This window comes from Otolemur garnettii, unplaced genomic scaffold, assembly GCF_000181295.1.
Source record: "Otolemur garnettii isolate 467f Iridium unplaced genomic scaffold, OtoGar3 scaffold00010, whole genome shotgun sequence".
Classification (NCBI taxonomy): Eukaryota; Metazoa; Chordata; class Mammalia; order Primates; family Galagidae; genus Otolemur; species Otolemur garnettii.
The window spans coordinates 25,519,118-25,540,692 of record NW_003852405.1 but is presented as its reverse complement, the minus strand read 5'-3'; the positions used below and the strand labels follow the sequence as shown (position 1 = coordinate 25,540,692).

The window sequence follows — 21,575 nt, the reverse complement described above, 5'->3', positions numbered from 1 at the left end:
CTTTCTAGGTCATTACGAAGGTCTATTTAGATAGAACATAGTTTACTAGTCTGCCTGCTCTGTGTAAAATTGAACCTAGTTGGGCAGTGCCTGTGGCTCAAGGAGTAGGGCACCACCCCCATCAGAGGTGGTGGGTTCCAACCAAGCCCCAGCCAAAAAAAAAAAAAAAAACCTGCAAAAATAAAAAATAAAAAAAAGCTTAGCTTAAAAAAAAATTTTGGGGTATGTAGCATAATGTAGAATCAAACCTTAAACATTGTTTAAAGGGGGAATTTTTAAAAAGCAACTTTGGTGTCAGAGGTATTTTTCTGAGCAGGGACATTATTTCAGTACACATTGTTTTTTTTCTAGAAACCTGTTGGAAAATACCTTCTTACGTGTAGGAGAAAAGCCTTTTATTATCATCAATAGTATTCGTCTGTTGAGTTTAAAAAAAAAAGTTCTATTTACAGTCCTTTGAGGTTGGAGGGAAACAGTGCCTTATTAAAAACATCTAGAAAGAAAGGAGACTGTTCCCTTCTGTCAGTTGGAAAAAGATTAAATGGGTGACACTTGTTGATCGAATTACTGGTGTTGGTAACTTCTTAGAGAGTCAAGAGTTAAGACTAGTTTCAGGCCATGTTAATCTTTCCTCTGTACAGTGAGTAATAAATACCTCGTAGGAATGAGTGTGGTTTCCTTCCAGGACACCGCTCGAGTCAGGTGTGGTTCAGTGTGATTCCCTTCGGCCTCCTGCTTGGGATTGAGAGAAAGGAGTGGGTGGTTTCAGTGCAGTCTCGATGTTGTTAAAGAACTTCAGGAGTCAGCAGTAATCGGCCCCCTTGCAGACACCTTTCCTGACGAAGCTGCTGTTACCCGGGTGCCTTCTTCCCACCTTCAGAGTCCATGATGCCCAATAAAAGTTTGCGGGCATGAAAGTCTTAACATTCAGGGGTGGCACCTGTGGCTCAGAAGGGTAGGGTGCCAGCCCCATATGCCAAGGGTGGCGGGTTCAAACCCAGCCCCAGCCAAAAACTGCAAAAAAAAAAAAAAAAAAAAAGAAAAGAAAATCTTACATTCATAGACATTGTTGTCCCTTGTGTGATTCAATTTAAATGTACTGAAATTTGGTTTAGTAAATTTTTTTTTTTCTGTTTTAAAAAAATTTATGTTTCAATACAACAACGTATTAACAAATGACATAGAATCCAAATTTGGACTCCTGTTGATCTGGGAGATCTCACTTTAAATGAAGTCTGCACCCTAATTAGTTTTATGCCTCAGACTCACGCTGTGACGGGAAAGGGGTGGGATCCTCTAGCCAGCTTGGCTTGGAGTGAGTCATCGGATGGGGCAGCCAATCTCACATTTCTGTATTTTTGCTTCTCAGTTAATTGCTTTTATGAAGAAGTACATACTCTGAGGCTCAAAGGAGGTAGATTAATTAAATTTTGATAACAAAAGGGCAGTAGAAAGATTATAAAATAACAGATGATATTAAATAATCAATCTAGAGGTGGAGAGAATTGTTGTACCTAAGGAGATACTGAAATTATTGTTTTTACTTATTCTGTAATTATTCTCTAGTTTCTTTGTGGGCAGCAGATAAATTATGAAGAATTTTTTCAACAGCTTTAAGCCAGCATGATATCCGTGGCTTGAGAAACTACATTTCCAATGTCAACTTCTTAAAATTAAATAAAGAGGGCAGGATGTAGTTATCAGTCTTGCTCTGTCATGCTGGTGACCCCGAGGCCGGGATGACTTTGAAATCCAGCAGGCAGGCCGTCATTTAAGGGCCTGCTCGGGTCCCCGGGTGGGGAGACTCTGGTGAAGACCCCGTCTTTGATAGGTTTATGTTCTTTCTGTCTTCACACCTGGATATTTTATAAAACTTATACTATGCGTAGCTGAAATTTATAAACTCAAAATTTTAAAACCAATATATAAAAAAGATACAACTTTTGTGCTCTTGAGTATATTTAGCATCTTTCGCTACCTAGAAACTGGAGTATGCGGTAAAATAAAAATTGAATGTTTGCTGTGTTCCCTGTTGAAAAGCTGAGAGGCCAGTAGGAAGGAAAACAAACAGAGACCTTCAGAGCTTGTACCTTCCCTGATCTACTGAGAAGTTGACGATGATTCATTCACTCAGTTCATTCACACATCCATTTATTTAACATCCCTGTGTCCTCTGTAGAGAGCCCTGCAACCTGATTCCTTACTGGGTTTTGGGATTTACAGAGATGAATCCCATAGAGCAGGCATCTTCAGACTACGGCCCGCAGGTCACATGTAGCCTGCCTAGGAAGGACATTTTTCCAGCCCTCCGGGTGTTTATGCCGCTGCTACTACCTGTCCTGCTTAGCAGCCGACTCATCCTGGGGCCCACAGTCTGGCCCTCCAGCAGTCTGAGGGACAGTGAACTGGCCCCTGTTTAAAAAGTTTGAGGACCCCTGCCATAGAGGATACCTTCATGCAGGGAGGTTCCATTCCCCCATGTAAGTTACTTAGGGACAGGGGTGCTTTTTGGCTTTGTTCATTGTTATATCCCTAATGTCTGGAAAAGTGCTGGGCACACGCCTACCAAGCTCTTGGTACATGTTTACTGGAAGGAACAAAACCCAAATCTCACTTCCGATTCTTTTCTCACCAGTACAGGCCTTGAAATGGGTTATAAAGGTAATTGTCGCCCAAGAGAAAAATGAGTCGCACGTTAGTTTAAACGTAGTCACTGCGTAGTTGCATAACAAGGAGGTTTAATACAAAACTTGTAAAAAAGATTTTTTTTAAAAGTAGATCAGCATAAAATTATCCTGCATTTGTGAACTCTGGGGAAGTTATAGTTCTATGCTGAGTCTATTCAGAGCATTTCTTTCTGTGGCATATATTATTTTTTAATAGATAGTTTTATCAGGAATTTCTTAAAGTTCACTATTAAACTGATAGTATTTTATGACATAAATTGCTATGTTTTAATGGCACTTGTGAATTATTAATCAGCGGTAGATAATTTAAAAGTTTTTAAGTGGGAGAGATCAATTTCTTTCTAATAAGGAATTTCATCCTTAAATGTTTTGAAGGACTCATAATGCATGCTTTCTCCTTAAAAATATCGAGAGGCTTTTTTCAGAAGTAGTAATATTTGAGCCTAACAGCTGATGGCATTCTAAAAGTACATTTTTACCTTTTAGCATCTTACATGTACAGAATTTTGTGACAAATCTCAACGTTGAAGTTGTTTTCCCTTATAATGTATATTACTTGGCTTAATTATTTTTCAGTATGCATTTATTTGCTAGGATCTTTCTTTTTCTCTCCCTCCCTTCTATCTTTTTTTTTTTTAAGACAAGAGTCTCACTGTGTCAACCTTGGTAGAGTGCTGTGGCGTCACAGCTCACAGCAACTTCAAACTCTGGGCTTAAGAGATTCTCTTGCCTCAGCGTCCCAAGTAGCTGGGACTACAGGTGCCTGCCACAACGCCCGGCTATTGTTTCGGTTGCAGTTGTCTTTGTTGTTTAGCTGCCCCAGGCCGGGTTTGAACCCGCCACTCTTGGTGTATGTGGCTGGCACTTTAACCACTGTGCTATGGGCACTGAGCCTCTTTTCTTTTTCCCAAGGTTGGAGTGTGGTGCTGCAGTCATGGCTCACTGCATCCTTGAACTCCTAGGTTTATGTGATCCTTCTGCCTCAGCCTCCCGAGTAGCTGAGACTATGTGCCACAGCACCCAACGTGTTCAGAGATTTTGATGTATTTCCCAGTGTAACTCACAGCATTTTGTATTTAATTTGATTATTCTTTATTAATAAGATTGTCCAATTTCAAATTAACCGTAAACAGTCTTCTTAGAAAAAGCCGTGTGTGTGAGAGAGGGGGAGTCTCACTCTGATACGTGTCATACCATCAGCCTAGCTCACAGCAGCCTCAAAATCCTGGCTTCATGGGATCCTCCTGCTTCAGGCTCCTGAGTAGCTGAGACTACAGGCACCCACCTCAATGCCCAGCTAGTTTTTTTAGAGACGGAGGTCTCACTTTTGGTCAGGCTTGTCTTGGATTCCTGAGCTCAAATGATCATCCTGCTTAAGCACTCCCAGCGTGCTAGGATAACAGGTGTGAGCCACTGTGTCCGGCCTTGAAAAAGTATTCCAAGAGCCTCCAAATCTAACATAAATCAAAAATGAATAGCAGTTTCTAAACCAAACTGACACAAGAAGCTAAGGCATCTCACTCATTCATGTGGAGTTGATAATTTTGTAGATAGGTGATCTGAAATTGTTGGAACAATTTCTTTTTCAAGAATTTCCTATTTGTGTAAACATTGATTTGATGTTTCATGTTCACCAAGTTCACACAGACATAAATGGCTGCATTTTCTAGGCCAGTGTACTTATGCTGGAAAATGACATATTTTTAAATTTTCTTTATTCTTAGCGTGAAAACAAGTTGAAAGGTAAAAGGAGTTTTTTCACTCTTCGTATGTCGTGGTTCAGGCTGGTCACATAATACCGGTGAAAAGAATTATGTGTTAATGTACACAAAAAAGTAGATATTTTAGGGTTTAATAAAACTGTTTCTTAAGTGGGACTAGTAAATTACTAAATCTTAAGAACTTCTACAATTTATGTGGAATAGATTTTTAACATTCTGCCTTTTAATATAAAAAAGTTTTACTATGCATCCTTGATTTTTTTTTTTTTTTTTTTTTTTTTTTTTTTTGTGACGGAGCCTCAAGCTGTCCCCCTGGGTAGAGTGCCGTGGCATTACAGCTCACAGCAACCTCCAACTCATGGGCTCAACCGAGTTTCCTGCCTCCGCCTCCCAAGTAGCTGGGACCACAGGTGCCCGCCACAACGCCCGGCTATTTTTTGGTTGCAGCCGTCATTGTTGTTTGGCGGGTCCGGGCTGGGGATTCGAACCCGCCACCTTAGGTGTATGTGGCTGGCGCCTTAGCCAGTTGAGCTATAGGCGCCGAGCCGTGCATCCTTGATTTTTAAAATTATGGTTAGCTGACTTCATGAATATGCAGAGGCGAGTGGAAAAGTTAAACTATCAGTGAATTAATTTGTCTTTTAGGTTTTCTTTTACCACTCTCTTTTCATCTAAGTTAAGATAAAATGGAAATAAGTTTTCTGGGAGCTCCTGAATTTCAGTTCAGCTGGGTTTTGAAATCATGCCCCCTTCTTGTTAAGTGTTTTTCTCATTTCCATTTTAGGGCAAAGTCGGATTAACATACGTAAACAGGAATAATACCGAGATTTCATATGCCAGCAGTGTAATAACAGACTGTAGCCCGGGTTAATATTTCAATACAGCTTGAAGTCACAGCCTCGGTCTCCTAGAGTTTTCTGATAATCAGAAGACCTGGTGCTTCCCGGGACCCTCAGACGGCTTGAACAGTGGCATCCATGACAGGGTTTAGTTCAAAGTAATTAAGAAAAACAGCGCCAGGAAACATTGAAGTTTTTGTGTTACAGCTTAATAAGAACGCTTTTAGGGGAAGGTATGGTTTCACAGACGTGTATGAAGAACAGAGCAAACAGAAATAGTGTCAGGAAAGCGAAGTCCGTAATGAAGGGCTTGAAGTTTATCGTCACCCACAGGTGGATCTGTTGTCAAGCAGCATATTTTCTGCAGAAATGCTTATACATGTTGCAAACTCCAATGATAGAATTTCGATTCTGGTCTTGCAAATTGTCGTCCGCGGCGGTGCCTCGGTTTATTAGGAGCTGTCCCTCGCATGCGAATCAGTCAGTCCTAGGTTGCCGCACCTGTTGCGGGAGGTATTCATTCCAATCACTAGCCTAAAGCACGGAGAGTTATTGCTTGACATTTTATAGCTTGGGGGGAAAAACTGTCTTTTCAAAATCATTTGTTCAGAGAGGAGAAAATGGAGCAAAACAGTTCATTTTACTCTAAGCACCACTATTTGGCAGTATTCACATTTGCAGGGCACAAAGCTGCAATATTGATCTTTTTGCTCATGGGGCCTCCCACCCGTTCTTTCTCTGACTGGCAGGGTTGCAAGATGGATTGGATTACATTCTGCTTCTTGGGATGCCTATTTTTTTTTTCTTTGTTGAAATAGAAATAGATTGAAAATACAGCTTAGATTAAATGCCGTAGTAATAGTGTGGTTAAAGGGCCTTAATTTGGGGGTTTCTTTATTATGCTGACTGAGCCGTTTCACTGAATCCTTGACCAGCCGACACAGTTTCTCTTCCTGATCTGCTCCTCCCCGGGACCAGTAGCAGCAGGTGCACCCTAACTATGGTCTCTGCAGCGGGGGTCCCCAGGCCCATGCTGATCATCATCCTCACTCGGAGAGGCATTAAAGTAACAGTTAAGAACATGACCCCAGGAGCTGCGTTGCTGGGTTTAAACCTTAATTTCGCTGGATATGGGACAATGAAAACCTTAATCTTGTCCCAGCCTCGGTATCTTCCTCTATAAAATGTTAATAATATTACCTCTGTCATACGGTGGCTTGAGGATTTATACTCAGCACATATTTGTAAACTTCTTAGAGGGGCTTCTGACAATGGTAGGATGAAGGGGGTGACAGATCCCCTTCCCCCAACAAGTAGAAACTTGGACAAAATTGCCAGCAGTCATTTTGGGCTCTGGAAATCCACCAGAGCCAAACAGCAAACGGGACATATTCATTTGTGAAAACCTAGTAGAACTCCTGGTATGAACTGTGGAAGGTTAAAGCCACTTAGCCAGGGGTTGCTGCCCTGCCTGACCGTGGAAGTTTCAAGCCACTTAGCCTGGGGTTGCTGCCCTGCCTGACCGTGGAAGGTTAAAGCCAGTTACATGGCGTTGCTGCCCTGCCTGACCATGGAAGGTTAAAGCCAGTTACCGTGGCGTAGCTGCCCTGCCTGACCATGGAAGGTTAAAGCCAGTTACCGTGGCGTTGCTGCCCTGCCCTGCCTGCCGTCTTTCACTCCTTACCCGTGTCATTGTGGGAGTTGCATCAGGGCAAGGCCAGCCTTAAAAACCAGTGACTTTGTTGCTGCAGAGAAGTGATGTGATTTGGAGCGGAGGCTACAACCCAGCTGTGCTGTCAGTGGGGAGCAAATGGGGGAAAACAGACAGCTCTGCTAACCTTGGTTGGATTCCATTTGGGAAGCCTGGAGGAGACCCAGTCTGAGCCTTAGCAAGGAAACCGGGGGAATGAAAGAGCCGTCAGTGCTCTGTGTGTTCTTGATGAACTAAGAAGCTAGATGTGTGTGCAGAGGACACGAGAAGGGACTTAGCAGGGAGCACATCGCTGGGGCTCCCTGGAGCACCCCTGGAACTTAGAACACCCTCCCTAACACGCACTCGTATCAGCAGAGGGTGGAGACCTAATTATGGACTCGTGGTTTTTGTGCAAAGTCTCTGTCTAGTCATTGGCTGACCACTAAGCTGTATAGACAGAGGTGACCTGTAGGAACCCAGGCTACAAATAAAAGTAAGAATTAAAACAGGGCAGCACCTGTGGCTCAAAAGGGTAGGGCGCTGGTCCCATATGCCAGAGGTGGCGGGTTCAAACCCAGCCCCAGCCAAAAAAAAAAAAAAAAAAAAAAAAAAGAATTAAAACAAAACATGAACAAAGACATAAACAGCCTCACGCTGTGGGGGACACAGATTCTGCAGCTAAAATCTGGGTAGAATAATAAAAAGAAAATACAGGGGAAGGAAGTCTGAATTGACAGCATATTGTTTAAAGCATATAGTTTTCAGCAACAACCAAAAATTTATAAGATGTGCAAAGAAACAAGAAAGTTGACCCACACTCGAGAAGAAGCATTCAGTAGAAACTGCCTCTGAGTTGGGCCCGGACTTCAAAGTTAGCAGCTCACCATTTCAAAGCAGTTGTGATGGATATGCTCAAATATTCAAGCAAAACTATATTACAGAATTAGAGGAAGTATGATGACAGTCGCTTAACACATATGCCATCTCCACAGAGAAATAAAAACTCTTCTGAAAAGGCCTTTGAGACATTCTTGGCACATCTTGGTTAGTCTATCAGTGTGTTGTAAATAAATTAGTGTTTTCTGCCACAAATACAGATATCCCCGTTTCCGCTGAACCTAGAGATTCTGATTCAGTCCATATGGATGGGAGCTTGAAGATCTGCCTGTCATGCCATCATTTGGAAATAAACCATGTAGACTTGGCTCATGATTTTGAAAAATTATGTGTTCTAAGACAGCCGATTTAAAACAGTTAAGAATTCCATCCTACAGAGGAGGAAGGGTTGATGAAGGAGTGACAGCCACACGCGAGATTTCTCCTTTCCTTGTGACTCAGGAGCATTGTAGGTTATTCACGTCATACAAATGAAGCGGGTAAATACTTGTTTTTAGGAATAAGGGTTTTTTAAATGTCTTCGGTGAGATTTACTTAGTGAAAATACTGATTTTAAAAATTAATATTAAATGCAAGAGTTCTCAAAGGCTTTTCAAATTTCCTTTGAAGTACCATTATTGGTGGAAAAGTTTGAACTAAATGTCTTGACGTTTTTAGGGTCATAGTGGTCAAAGAAGGCACAATTTGCTTAAAAGTTTACGCAAACCTTTCCCTACTTGACCCATGCTTATTTCCTCCTTTCTAGGAAGGCTTTGATTAAAATAGTTCATCCAAACGATGCTATCCTGCGATTTGTAGGAGCCCTACCCACTTCATCATGTGGGCTTTGGAATTATTTTGACAGTACCATACAATCGATATTGTCGTGCCACAACCCATACATGTGAACGATGTCATTGTGTTTCTGTTTTAAGGAAATAGAGCAAGTAATTTATGGATTGTTGATCACTTGAAATGCTAAAGAGCATGGGTACTCGATCAAAAGGAGTTTGTCTGTTTATATTCCTAGATTGGAGAAATTCCTGTGGATTTTGAAATGACTTTACTTGTTCAGAAAAGTTAATTAAAACTTAGAAATGTAAAGTGACCTGCCCCAAGTTCCCAAGACTGACCCAGATTCTCCTACTGGAGCGTTCAGGGCTATTTCCACATATATGTATTTGGACAATAGAGAGTTTTCTTTTCCATTTATGGCACATATTTCTGCATTTCCACAGATAAAAATTTCACCACTGTCTATATGTTTTCTCAACCTTTACAATAATTATTTCCTGTCACATTCACTAATATTTGGTGATTTTTCAGATTGTATGAAAACTTATCAAATAAATCTTGTTGTATTATCAAGAAAGTAGCTGAGTAGTCATGGAGGGCGTGGACCCTGGAGTCTGGCCACCCTGCATGGGTTAGAACAGAATCTCACTTGTAGTAATCCTGGAGACCTTAAATTTACTACTGTTTGCTGTTTTAGTTTCATGCTGTGTGAAATTGATATCATAGCAGTAAGTACTCCATTGTTTATTTTTTTGATGATGTAAAGCATAAAACAGAGTCATTCATATAAAGCATTTAACCCAGTGTGAGCACATAGCCCTGTGAATGCTATTACAATATTGCTCTTGTCATTTTTTATAGAGATACATATTTCTGGTTGGAAACACAAAAGTTTAGATAAAAGAAAATTTATATTGGGCAGCACCTGTGGCTCAGTGAGTAGGGCACCGGCCCCATATACTGAGGGTGGCGGGTTTAAACCCAGCCCTGGCCAAACTGCAACAAAAAGTAGCCGGACGTTGTGGTGGGCACCTGTAGTCCCAGCTACTTGGGAGGCTGAGGTAAGAGAATCGCCTAAGCTCAGGAGTTGGAGGTTGCTGTGAGCTATGACGCTATGGCACTCTACCACCGGCAACAAAGTGAGACTCTGTCTCTTAAAAAAAATTTATAAATAACCCCTCTGTCTTTTAAGAAACACTGATGAACTCCAGTGATCCATAGAAAATAGCAACTTGACAGGATTTAAGTATTTTTTTACTTTTGAGGGGATGGCACATAATTTTCAGCAATTACAATTAATCCGTTTCTTTATGTTCAACATTTTTATTTTTACTAAAGGAAATGGATATATTACAGAGGAAAGCATATTGCAGTTTATATTGTGAACAAATACTGCTTGTTGAACTCAGTGATTTGGTTACAATGTTTATTGGAATTATGTATCATGTGCTACTGTAGCCATTAGGATTATAACTAGAATCACAATCTCCGAGGTAGATGTACATTAAAAATGAATGTACATAATACTGTGTTAATAATAAACACATGGGTGAAGATATGTATAAAGTTTAATGGAAACAGGTAAAAGCAAGAATTTAGGAAAGAGAACATTTTTTATTTAAAACAATAGACGTAGCATTAAATAATGCGAACTTCACTGTTAAGAGCTGTCTTAGTCTATTTCTTTTTGCTACTTTGTTATCATAAAATAGCTCAGACTGGGTAATTGAAAAGGGAGAGAGTAACAGTTCACCGCTGTTGTGGGGGTTAGAAAGTCCAAGGCGAGTGGTCACAACTGAGGAGGACCTTGTCCTGCTTCTCCCTTAGTGGAAGAGTCGGAGGTGCAAGTGAGTGTGTCTGAAAAAAGAGCCAAGCCAGAGTTATTTCATTCCTGAAAGAAGTAACCATGCTGGAGCCAGGAAGAAAAACTGTATCTTAGCTGCTCAGTTGGCTAAGGCAAGAGGATCACTTGAGGCCAGGAGATGGAGGCCTGGGCAACATAGTGAGAACCTCTGTCTCTTTAAAAAAAAAAAAAGAAGACCTAAAGACCTATTAGCCTTGTAAAGGCCACCTCCCAGAACTGCCACATTGGGTACCAGTGCGTGACGTGAGTTTTGGTGGGGACAGACCATATAGGAATGATAGCAGGAACTCCTAAGTTCATTGCCATAAAAGCATGAGTACCACGATCTATTTTCTCTAGTGGGTTTTATTTTGGAAGTCTATGAAATTATTAAAGTATGCTGATCTTTCCTTTCCTGTTCCTTAACTTTTTTGGATGACAGTGACGAAAGCTTAAAAAAAAATTCCTTTCTATAATTATTAAAACAGGAGGATACTCAACTATATAACTTTCAAAAGTAGAAGAAAATCTACTTAGATTCACATATCATTCTGTAAACTAACAGCAACGAAAATTAAAGAGCTCAGTTTAAAAACCACAGTGCTTCATAACCACGTCTGTGTTTTTGACAAAATAGCGAGAACAGTGAATTGTGGCTCTGAGCCAGTCTTTTAATAGCTGCTTCTAATATTTCTAGCATTTTCTAATCATATAGCTTTTTTCTATTTTATTATGGAATTATGATTGCAAATCTCCTCTGTCTGGAAAATAGGTTCTATCTCAAAATTTCATTTGATGTCACTTGTTTGAATTTTCATACAGTATTTGCCATGGACATGTGTCAGCTTCTAAAACCAAAAAAATTCTCAATTAAAAGAAATATTAATTTAGTAATTCTAGTTTAAGCTGGTAGGCATTGCACTCCAGGATTAGGAAATGGAAAAGAACAAATGCATTAAGTTTATTTATGAGCATGCTGGGTCAGAAGTATCTCTTGGAAGCCTGGCCTGTTGACCATTTGTCCCGACACTGGCCCAGCTCTTTTTCCCTGTCCCTTCTTCACTAGTAAATGGTGCATCTCTCCACATGCTGCCAGTAGGACTCTTAGAATCCCATAAATTGTTTTAGAGAAAACCAAAGGAAGGGGAGGGCTTGCCACAATCCCCTGAAGATTTCCTTGTTCCAAATTATGTCCTATTCTTCTCTTTCCCCTTCAATCCAGTTACACGTCTAGTTTTCTCAGGAGAGCTGAGAGTTCAGGCAAGTTTGAGAATTGCTGATTTTCTAAACCATACAATGTGTCACCCAGTGTAACCCTTTTGGAGAATTATTTACATCTAAGAAGGAAGCTGCATGTTTATCCATGTGCATTTCTATTCCACTGACTTCGTGGGAAACATTATGCAATAAAGATAAAGAGAAAAGGTTTGGGCGTTTGTGTGGACGCAGCCCAGCCCTTCAACGTGGGACCTGTGACTCGGAACAGCGCATTTTACTTCTGAGTGTCACTTTTTTCTATAAAAGGGATATAGGCGATAATTCAGATGATGCAAAATAATGAAAAGACTAAAGATGAGAAATACGGAAAGTGTTGCTATTCTTTTATAAATAGTTTTTAGAGAACAGAAATTAGGAACTGTGATAGCGTAGGAGAAGGTTTTCATATGGTAACCAGCCAAAGGCAGCACGGGCAGCAAGGCTGGCCCCACACACGCTTCTTGGCTGTTCTTGGTTTTCTCTTCTTTTACTCTTTTTTTCTTGTGCTCTGTTATTATTACTTTAAGGGCCCCCCTGGTTGAAAATTGCAGTTATAGCTTAAAATCTAATTTTCTGTTCCATTTGGGAATCTTTTGTATAGCACCTATGATTAGTGGTTGCCTAAACTCCACCTCATGTATGATACATAAGTTCATGTAATGTTTTTTTTTTTTTTTTGAGACAGTGTCTCACTGTGTCACCCTCAGTAGAGTGCTGTAGCGTCACAGCTCACAGCAACCTCCAACTCTTAGACTTACGTGATTCTCTTGCCTCAGCCTCCCAAGTAGCTGGGACTACCGGCTCTTACCACAACGCCCAGCTGGTTTTTTGTTGTAGTTGTCATTCTTGTTTGGCAGGCCCAGGCTGGATTCGAACCCGCCAGCCTCACTGCATGTGGTTGGTGCCTTAGTCGCTGACCTACAGGCGCAGAGCCAAGCTCATGTAATACTTTTGCATTATATATATGTTATTTCATTTTAGAATCATAAAGGTAGGAAAAGTAATGTCACATGTTTCATCTACATTTTGCAGATAATAAAACTGTTCTTAGCACAATTTTGCTCTTACAGATAGGGTCTTCCAATTTGTTGGGTTGGATTGGGGCAGGTCTGGCCCCTTTGAATGTCCACCTGCTGGATCCTTCCAGGGATGTCTGTTTCAAAAAAATTGTCTAAAAGTTGAAACACATTAATGAACCATAAGTATCTTACTGTCGTATCTGAGTTACTTTGGGGAAAACTGCTAAGATGAAGGGTAGTGTATTTTTAAGTTAATGCTACTGACAGCAATTAATATGTGTACATTTAATGAGAAATTAAGGCCCGTCCGTGGATAGCAGAGCTTTTATTCCATTGCACAAACGAAAATTGCTTCTTGATTAGTTGTCATTCATATTCTGTGTTTGTCAAACATTGTCTCTATAAGTCAGTGATTTAACCTGTCAGCCTGCCTCCCTCTCTGCCTCTTGAGATGGGGTTTCACTCTGCAGCCCAGACTCAAGTGCTGTGGGCTGACTGATCATAACTCACTGCAACCTTGAAGTGGGTACATAGTAGTGCCACACCCAGGTAATTAAAAAAAAAATACTTTTTTTTGGGTAGAAACACAGGGTGTTACTTTGCTGCCCAGCCTGGTCTTAACGCTCCTGGGCTCAAGTGATCCTCCCACCTTGAACTCTCCCACTGCTGGAATTAAAGGCCTGAGCCTGCCTATATATTTTATTTTTCTTTGGATTTACTCAGAAAGAGTTTCTGATTATACAGGAACTATTTTGTTAGAAGTAATTTTAAGATGCCTTCTAAAGATGAAGAGTCCAAATGTAGATAGGTGAAAAAACATATCATAAATTTCTGCACATGGTAAATAATTGCAATATGATTTAATAATTGCCTAAATTTATGACATCTCTTAGCTATAGGCATGAATCACATTACTTGAAAATGCCTCATTAAAATAATTGACCTCATCAATAAGTTAAATATTCTTTCTTTCTTTTGATGTTAAGGTTTCAGCAGAGCAGCTTTGCCATTCGGGTTAGTTCGGCGAGAATTATCCTGTGAAGGTTACTCTATAGATCTGCGATGTCCGGGCAGTGACGTCATCATGATCGAGAGCGCTAACTACGGTCGGACAGACGACAAGATCTGTGATGCTGACCCATTTCAGATGGAGAACACCGACTGCTACCTCCCAGATGCCTTCAAAATTATGACTCAAAGGTAAATGTTCCTATGTCAATGTTCCATTTAGGCCGCTGTGTCCAAATTAGTAAAATCATAATAATTCTCAAGTGGATGATTACAGCCATATCTCTGCTTGTTTATTTTATTATTGTTATTTTGAGACAGATTCTCACTTTGTCACCCTCTGTGGCATCATAGCTCACAGCAACCTCAAACTCTTGGGCTCAAGCTATTTTCTTGTCTCAGCCTCCCAAGTAGCTGGGACTACAGGTGCCTGCCACAATGGCTGTTGTTGTTGTTGTTTGTTTAGCAGGCCTGGGCTGGCTTCAAACCCACCAGACCTGGTGCATGTGACCAGCGCCCTACCCGCTGAGATACAGGTGCCTAGCCTCTCTGCTTGTTTATTAAACTGAGTTGGTTTTTACCTATTAACGGTTATTTCTTCTTTATATTCTATCTTCAACAACATTCAAATCTATACTAGGTCACCATGAAAGTTTTGAGACAGATTATCTGACGGTCCATATGTCACTTCTAAGAAACACAGTTGACATTGTCCTTTCTGATTCACCCACGAGTTCCAGCTTTCTGGACTTGTCAGTGTTGCTGGCAGGGTTTCATTTCCATCTGGACGGATTTTACCTTTCTTGATTTTTGTGCATTTCAGAACTTTCACAGTGATGAAAGTACATCATTTTAATATAAAATTGGCTTAACTCAGAAGAAATTTCTTTTTGTTTTATACATATATCATAAAACAAAGATTGAGAATAATATTTTAAATGTAACCCAATATTTTCTAATACCAAAAACATTTAAATGTCTGGGTCTTTGACAGTCATTGCTCTTTTACTTTCTTTTTAATTAATAAGTTTTTTTAGAGCAGTTTTAGGTTTACAGCAAAATTGAGCAGCACGTACAGAGAGTTCCCACATAACCCCTCACAACCTCCCTCACTGCTGCCATCTGGCATTTGGGTGGTACATTCTTTACTACATCAACAAGCATCACCGTGACTCAGAGTCCGTAGTTTTACTCTTGGTGTTCCCAGAGGGCAGTGTTTCCTCCATAGTCTTAGTGTTTCAAGAGTAAAACTACGGACTCTGAGTCACGGTGATGCTTGTTGATGAAGTAAAGAATGTACCACCCAAATGCCACATGGCAACAGTGAGGGAGGTTGTGAGGGGTGGAGGCAGGGGGTATGTAATGTTCAGAACCCATAGAACATACAACACCAAGCATAAAACTATGGACTGTTAGTGCAGTAGTCCAAACCATGGTGCAAACTGTGGACTGACTTAGTGCAAACTGTGGACCCATCCGCTGTGGTAGTATCACATAGAATACAGTTATTTGCTGCATAAAGACCTTTTGGCCAGCAGTGGACTGCACATCAGATTATAGTGAAGTTGAAAGATTACTACCTCCCCGTGACGTCTGAGCCGTCACAGTCGTAGCATAGTACATTGCCATTTCTGTGTTCAGATACACCAGCACTGACCAGTGTGCATCTGGCGGTCAGTGCAGTAACATGCGTACTAGTTTGCAGCCTGGGAGCAGCAGGCTGTGTCACAACAGGCTAGTTGTGCAGTTGGCTGTACCATCTAGCTTTGTATAAGTACACTCTGAAGTCCACACAACAGCGTTGGCTGGCCACGCATTGCTCAGAACGCATCCCTGTTGCTTAGCAACCTGTGACTGTAACTTCACTGCCCTCAACATCCTCTGTGTTTTGCTTATTCATCCCTTGTGTGCCCTAATTCTTGGAAGCTGCTCATCTTTTGTAGACTGACTTCTTTCACTTGGCAATATGCATGTGAGTTTCCCTTTTGTCTTTTCTTGGCTTGTTAGTTCACTTTTTCATGTGGAATAATATTCCACTATGTGGATGTACCGCAGTTTATTGCTGTCTTTGCTGCTTCCAAGTTTTGGCAGTTCTGAATAAAACTGCTGCAGTCCTCCCTGTGCAGGCTCCTGGGTGGACATCAGTTTTCAGACCTTTTGGTGTATATCCGGGGGCATAGCTGCTGGACCATATGGTCAACCTGTTTACTTGTATGAGAAACCGCCCAATCTGTCTCCCAAAGCACCTGCACCACTTTACACTTCCACCAGCAGTGAGTGGGCGTTCCCGCTGCTCCACACTCTCACCAGCATTGGTGGTGTCAGTGTGTGGAACTGGTATGTCCTGGAGTCTCACTGTTGTTTTAATTTGTGATTCTTTAATGCCATAGAATGCTGACCATCTTTTCATATGCTAATTGCCACCTGTATATGTTTTTTTGTGAACTATCTGTCTTGTATGAGACACAGAGAACCTGACCTTGGCTTTTTTTTTTTTTTTTTTTGGCTGGGGCTGCCACCTCTGGCATATGGGGCCAGTGCCCCTACTCCTTTGAGCCACAGGCACTGCCCAGCATTTTTTTTTTAATTGTGGCATTCCCGCCACTGTAAGTAGAATTTTATAAGCTATTAAGATGGTGGTTAGTTTTGTGGTAATCAAGCTGGAACAAGGGTATCCATTTCTCCAGAGCATCCAGGACACCTAGCACTTCTCATTACTTGTAGCAAAGAGATACTCTGATGGGAGACCTACATTTCATAGAGTTTATTAGATGTTCATACTTTTGTCTTTGGTTTACTAGAAAAATCCTTCATTTTTCTTTTCAAAACCTTTATCCTCCTTCTTACCTTTTTACCCCATCTGGACACAATATTCCGATTCGCTTTCTCAATTTAGTCCACTTGAAAGTAGAATACCAAACATTCTGGGTGAGGCCGGTCAGCACAGGCACCAGGAAACTGGAAAGATAAGAGGCGGTGAAGGAAAGGATGGAGAAACTATTTTTAAAAATGTGTGTTACAAGAATGTGGGTCACAGAGAATGTATTGGCATTTTCTGTTATCAACAATACATCATAGTAACTAGTGTTTTTAAAGCTACTGGTGAAGGAAACGACTACGTATAATTTAAATTCTTGAGAAAATGAATGTGCTCAGTGGAATTGTAATAGAACATTTTGCGTGTTATATTTCAAAATTCGGGAGCTACCTGTGGCCGCGTATCTAGTCTTTACATGTTGATCCCCGGGTGTGAGTTTGGCATCCAAAAGTAGACAGGGGGAGATAGGAAGTGGAGAATTATCTACAATTACCTATTTTTACTAGACTGACAAGTTAGAAACTGTGGATATTGGCACAAAGAGAAGGTCTGGAAGACATGGGATTGTATGTTGCAGGGAACCTATCTTGATTTACTGGGTTATACATTTTAAGTACACAGAAAGTATCTGGTCACATTTGTAAGTCTTACCATACTTCTACACAGAAACATTATTGTAAGTTGTAGGAAATAGTCAAGAAAAAGTATCAGGTTATTTTTGTTACTTTATTATTTTATAAAGCCTGGCTGTACTTTTTGATAACACTGGTTGAGGATATTTTTATCTGAAATGCTGGGAACCAGAAGTGTTTCAGATTCGAGATTTTTTTTTTTTTGATTTTTGATTTTTGATTTTGGAATATTTACATTGTACAGGTTGAACATCCTTAATCTGAAAATCTGGAATGCTCTAATGAATATTTTCTTTGAACATGACCTTTCAGCTCATGTTGGCCCTGAAAAAGTTCCAGGTTTTGAAGCATTTCAGATTTTGGATTTTACATTAGAGATACTCAACCAGTTTTTTTTTTTTTTTTTTTTTTTTTTGAGACAGAGCCTCAAGCTGTCCCCCTGGGCAGAGTGCCGTGGCATTACAGCTCACAGCAACCTCCAGCTCCTGGGCTCAAGCGAGTCTCCTGCCTCCGCCTCCCAAGTAGCTGGGACCACAGGCGCCCGCCACAACGCCCGGCTATTTTTTTTTTGGTTGCAGCCGTCATTGTTGTTTGGCGGGTCCGGGCTGGGGATTCGAACCCGCCACCTTAGGTGTACGTGGCTGGCGCCTTAGCCGGTTGAGCTATAGGCGTGGAGCCTCAACCAGTACTTTTAAAAAAGGGTGCTGTGGCTCAAAGGAGTAGGGAGCCGGCCCCATCTCGGAGGTGGCGCGTTCAAACTCAGCCCTGGCCAAAAACTACAAGAGAAAAAAAAGAAAAAAGAACGTAGAGTTGGAACATATTTAAATTCTGGGAAAGCATACAGATTTTCTCTCTCCTTGTTTGTTACAAAAATCTCTGAACAATGTTTGGGATATTAGCACAAGTAAGAGGGTAGTTTTAAAGCTCAGTGGCAAAATCCCCAATTTTGAAATGTTTTATACTGATGGCTTAGAACTGTTTAATCAGCACAATGGCAGTTTAAACATGAAGGTGTCAGTGAGAAGGAAGACGGTGTGAGGATGACTTCACTGTCAGTTCATAGTGGGAGCATTAAGGGCCCCCCTCCGCGCGCCTCAGAACACAAACCTCCAAGGAAGTCTTTCAGACTGGACTGCTACATAGTTTCAGATAGCTGCAAGATAAGTAGGTAGGCAGTATTTTTGCAGCTGAATTACTATGTTGCTATGAATAATTATTGAACATGTAAAATAACTTATCCCTGTTTTATAATTTAAAAATACTAAACCGCTAATCATGGAGCAAACTTTTTTTCCATTTACGTATAAATTCCTCAACAAAGGTGATTTTTCAGTAATGTAGTAAAGGGAAACATACATATTTCTTTAATGTAGGAAATGTCTTTTTGGAAATCTCAAGTAAAAACACTAGCATTTTCCCATGAAATTTGGATGCCCCTTTTTATATAGAATGATGGAGACAGGCACGGAAATTTCAGTACCTTTATAGATTTGATTGTATTTCACCCTCTCTTCTACTGTTACCACTTCAGCAGTTGAGAATCAAGTAAGTAAATACAATCGTAATTTAGACTGTGGATGAGGTAAAAGTATTAGTATTATAATCCATGTTCTATTTCCTGCTCACTTAAACGTGTGAAATTAAGGCTCTATTAGTAACTGATCACCTGTTTGTCTTTAAAGTATACCGAGAATCTAATCCTAAAAAGTGAGAGTGAAATTGTTTCTTCATATGATATTTGATACTTTATGGGATAGTCACCATTACAGTTAATTTTTTTTTAACACTCTTTAAAGGTAATTATCATGGGGCAACTTAAAAAATATGACACAGGCTTGGTGCCCGTAGCTAAGTGGTTAGGTACTGGCCACATACACCTGGGCTGGCTGGTTTAAACCTGGCCTGTGGCCAGCCAAACAACAACAACAAAAACAACAAAAAAAAAGGCTAGGCATCGTGGCGGGCACCTGTAGTCTCTGCTACTTCGGAGACTGAGGTAAGAGAATCACTTAAGCCCAAGAGTTTAAGGTTGCTGTGAGCTGTGATGCCACAGCACTCTACCGAGGGCGACATAGTGAGACTCTGTCTCAAAAAACAAACAAACAAAAAAACCCCTCACAGTTATTAGCACTTTGAACTCAAACAAATAAACCTTACTACTCCTCTGAAGTGTCTTATTAATAAGTTACTTAGAAGTTTCTTAACAGTACTGGGTCTTCATAGCACTTGGGTACAATCTAGTAGGTGTCTTAAAACAATGTGCTAAATCAAGGGTGTCCAGATTCTTTTCTTTTCTGCTGCACAGTGAAAGAATCAGAGTCCTCTTGGGCTACATGTTGAAGACACAAACACTAAGGATAGCTGACTGGCTGAGGAAAAGGTCCACACCTGATACTCCACACCTCAGATAAGCACAGCAGCCCTCCAAGAAATCTGCCTGCGGCCCACAGCCCTCAGGTTGGACACCCTGTGCTAAAATGGACCTGAGGTCTCCCCCTTGATTGTTTATAACCCACTGTCTCTTCATGTCCCGTTGTCATCAAGGTAGTTTGCCACCTCAGGTGATGTTTTGTAATATTCTTAAGTTTTCAGCTCTTTGGCCCAGAGATCTGAAAGTAATTAAGTATTTACTGATTTAGGTTTCAGTATTAAATGTGAAGTTGACGTGCAGAGTTGGGTTCTGTGAGACACAGCAGTTTATACTGCCCAATAGGTATGAGTGCACCTTCCTAAATACAGACAGCTCCTAAAAGGAGCACGTCCTGATCTGAAAAAGATAGTGAGAGTGCAAGTTGCATTTATCCCCTGTGGTAGGAAGGTGCATTTTATGTAATTGATTGAACGATAGGATCCCTTCTTTTTTTTTTTTGAAAGAACTGAAATTGCCCAAGTGACGTTCTAGACTTGAGGAATTAGCCTGACTCCTTCCAAGCTTTTAGCCAAATTCTTAATACACTTCAAGATAGCAACTGACTAGAACCTTATAACATAATGACACTAGGTTTCTTATTATTTAGTATTTTTGGCTGTTACACTATCCATTTAGTATCCAGTTCCGTTATTTGGGAACTGGGTGGCAAATAAACAGTAGAGCAGGCAGTTCTCTACACAGGTTTGACATTCGCATAAGGGGTTAAAGAAGAATAAATGGAAGAAGAAAACAGACATGAGTTGGTAGTTGCAGGTCTGTAGATAACGGTGTATAACCCACAGAAATGATGTGGTTTCCCTGTGCAGAAGCCCAAGAGGACACCTGCTTTGAAGGGACAGCAGCGACGTGGCGTGAAGCACACTGGAATGGCTTAGAAGTATCATGTCTTAACAGCCATTAGTAGAGTACAAAAGAGAGGCAATCATCTTCTCGATGATGTTGAAAATTTGTATTCTATTTTGACAGCTCAAATAAAAGAACGTATTAGGATTTTCAAGATAGAAGAGTTTCAGGATGGAAATCAAGAAAATAGCAATGAGCTGCACAGACCAGTAGGAATTAGGTACTGCCCTGGTCACATGCACCCAGACAGGGAAAAAATATGGGATACACATTCATAAACTAGGATAGGATTCAGGGATCTTTATCTTAAGCGAAAGGAAAAAAAAAATCTAGCTCCTGGAACTTAGGTCCTGTGTAGTTAACTTAAGCTAAGTAAGTGACAAGGCTGAATTTAGAACTTGGTGTTTCCTGGAAGGGTGGGATAGTGCTGGAAGTAAGCTCTCATGTATAGGTGCAAGGATGATCTCTTCCCTTCCTATAACCCACGGAATCGTTTTTCGGTCGTAGAATTTCCTTTTTCTAAATCACTATTCTAACCTGTTGCCTGTAAGTTCTTTTGGCAAGGGCTGGGTTTGAACCCACCACCTCTGGCGTATGGGGCCGGCACCCTACCCTTTTGAGCATGGGCACCGCCCTGTAAGTTCTTTATTTAACTTTTTTAGCTCAAGATCATGTCAAGTGGTAACCATTTTTTGTGTGCTTGAGGATTTGACGGAGCGTGTTACTGTCTGTGTAAAGGGCATTACTTTGATGTTCCTTGGTTCTTTACGTGACAGTAGAGTGAGAATGGACAGTTGAGTGCATAGCTCCACGTTCAGCTGGAAGTAAGACTGCGTGAAGAGGACCAGGCACGCCTTACTCTGGTGTAAGCAGATTGATCTTTCTCTGTCATGCCAGCTCCTATCCTTGCTGCTAGGCAAGCTCTGTAGATAGGGACCCTCTATGGTGGGGGGGCGGGCCACAGGCCAGGCCTTATGTTTTAAGAGAGTTATTGAATACTGGATTGTTAGAGCTGCAGGGGAACTTGGGGCTCCACATACTCTAACTCCCTTTCATTACACTTGGAGAATCAGCTGTCACTGTAGTCAGCACACTTGGTTCACATTGCTATAG

The 21,575-nt window shown here is 40.9% G+C and overlaps 1 protein-coding gene across 7 annotated transcripts in view; it reads left to right on the top strand.

The window, feature by feature from the left end:
• ADGRL2 (adhesion G protein-coupled receptor L2) overlaps positions 1-21,575 on the top strand; it is a 206,000-nt gene that overhangs the window by 103,513 nt on the left and 80,912 nt on the right. For all 7 annotated transcript variants that reach the window (XM_012801732.2, XM_023509921.1, XM_023509920.1 and 4 more), the window contains exon 3: positions 13,717-13,930. In XM_012801732.2, the coding sequence (XP_012657186.1) occupies positions 13,717-13,930 (214 nt within the window). The remainder of the gene's footprint in view (positions 1-13,716; positions 13,931-21,575) is intronic.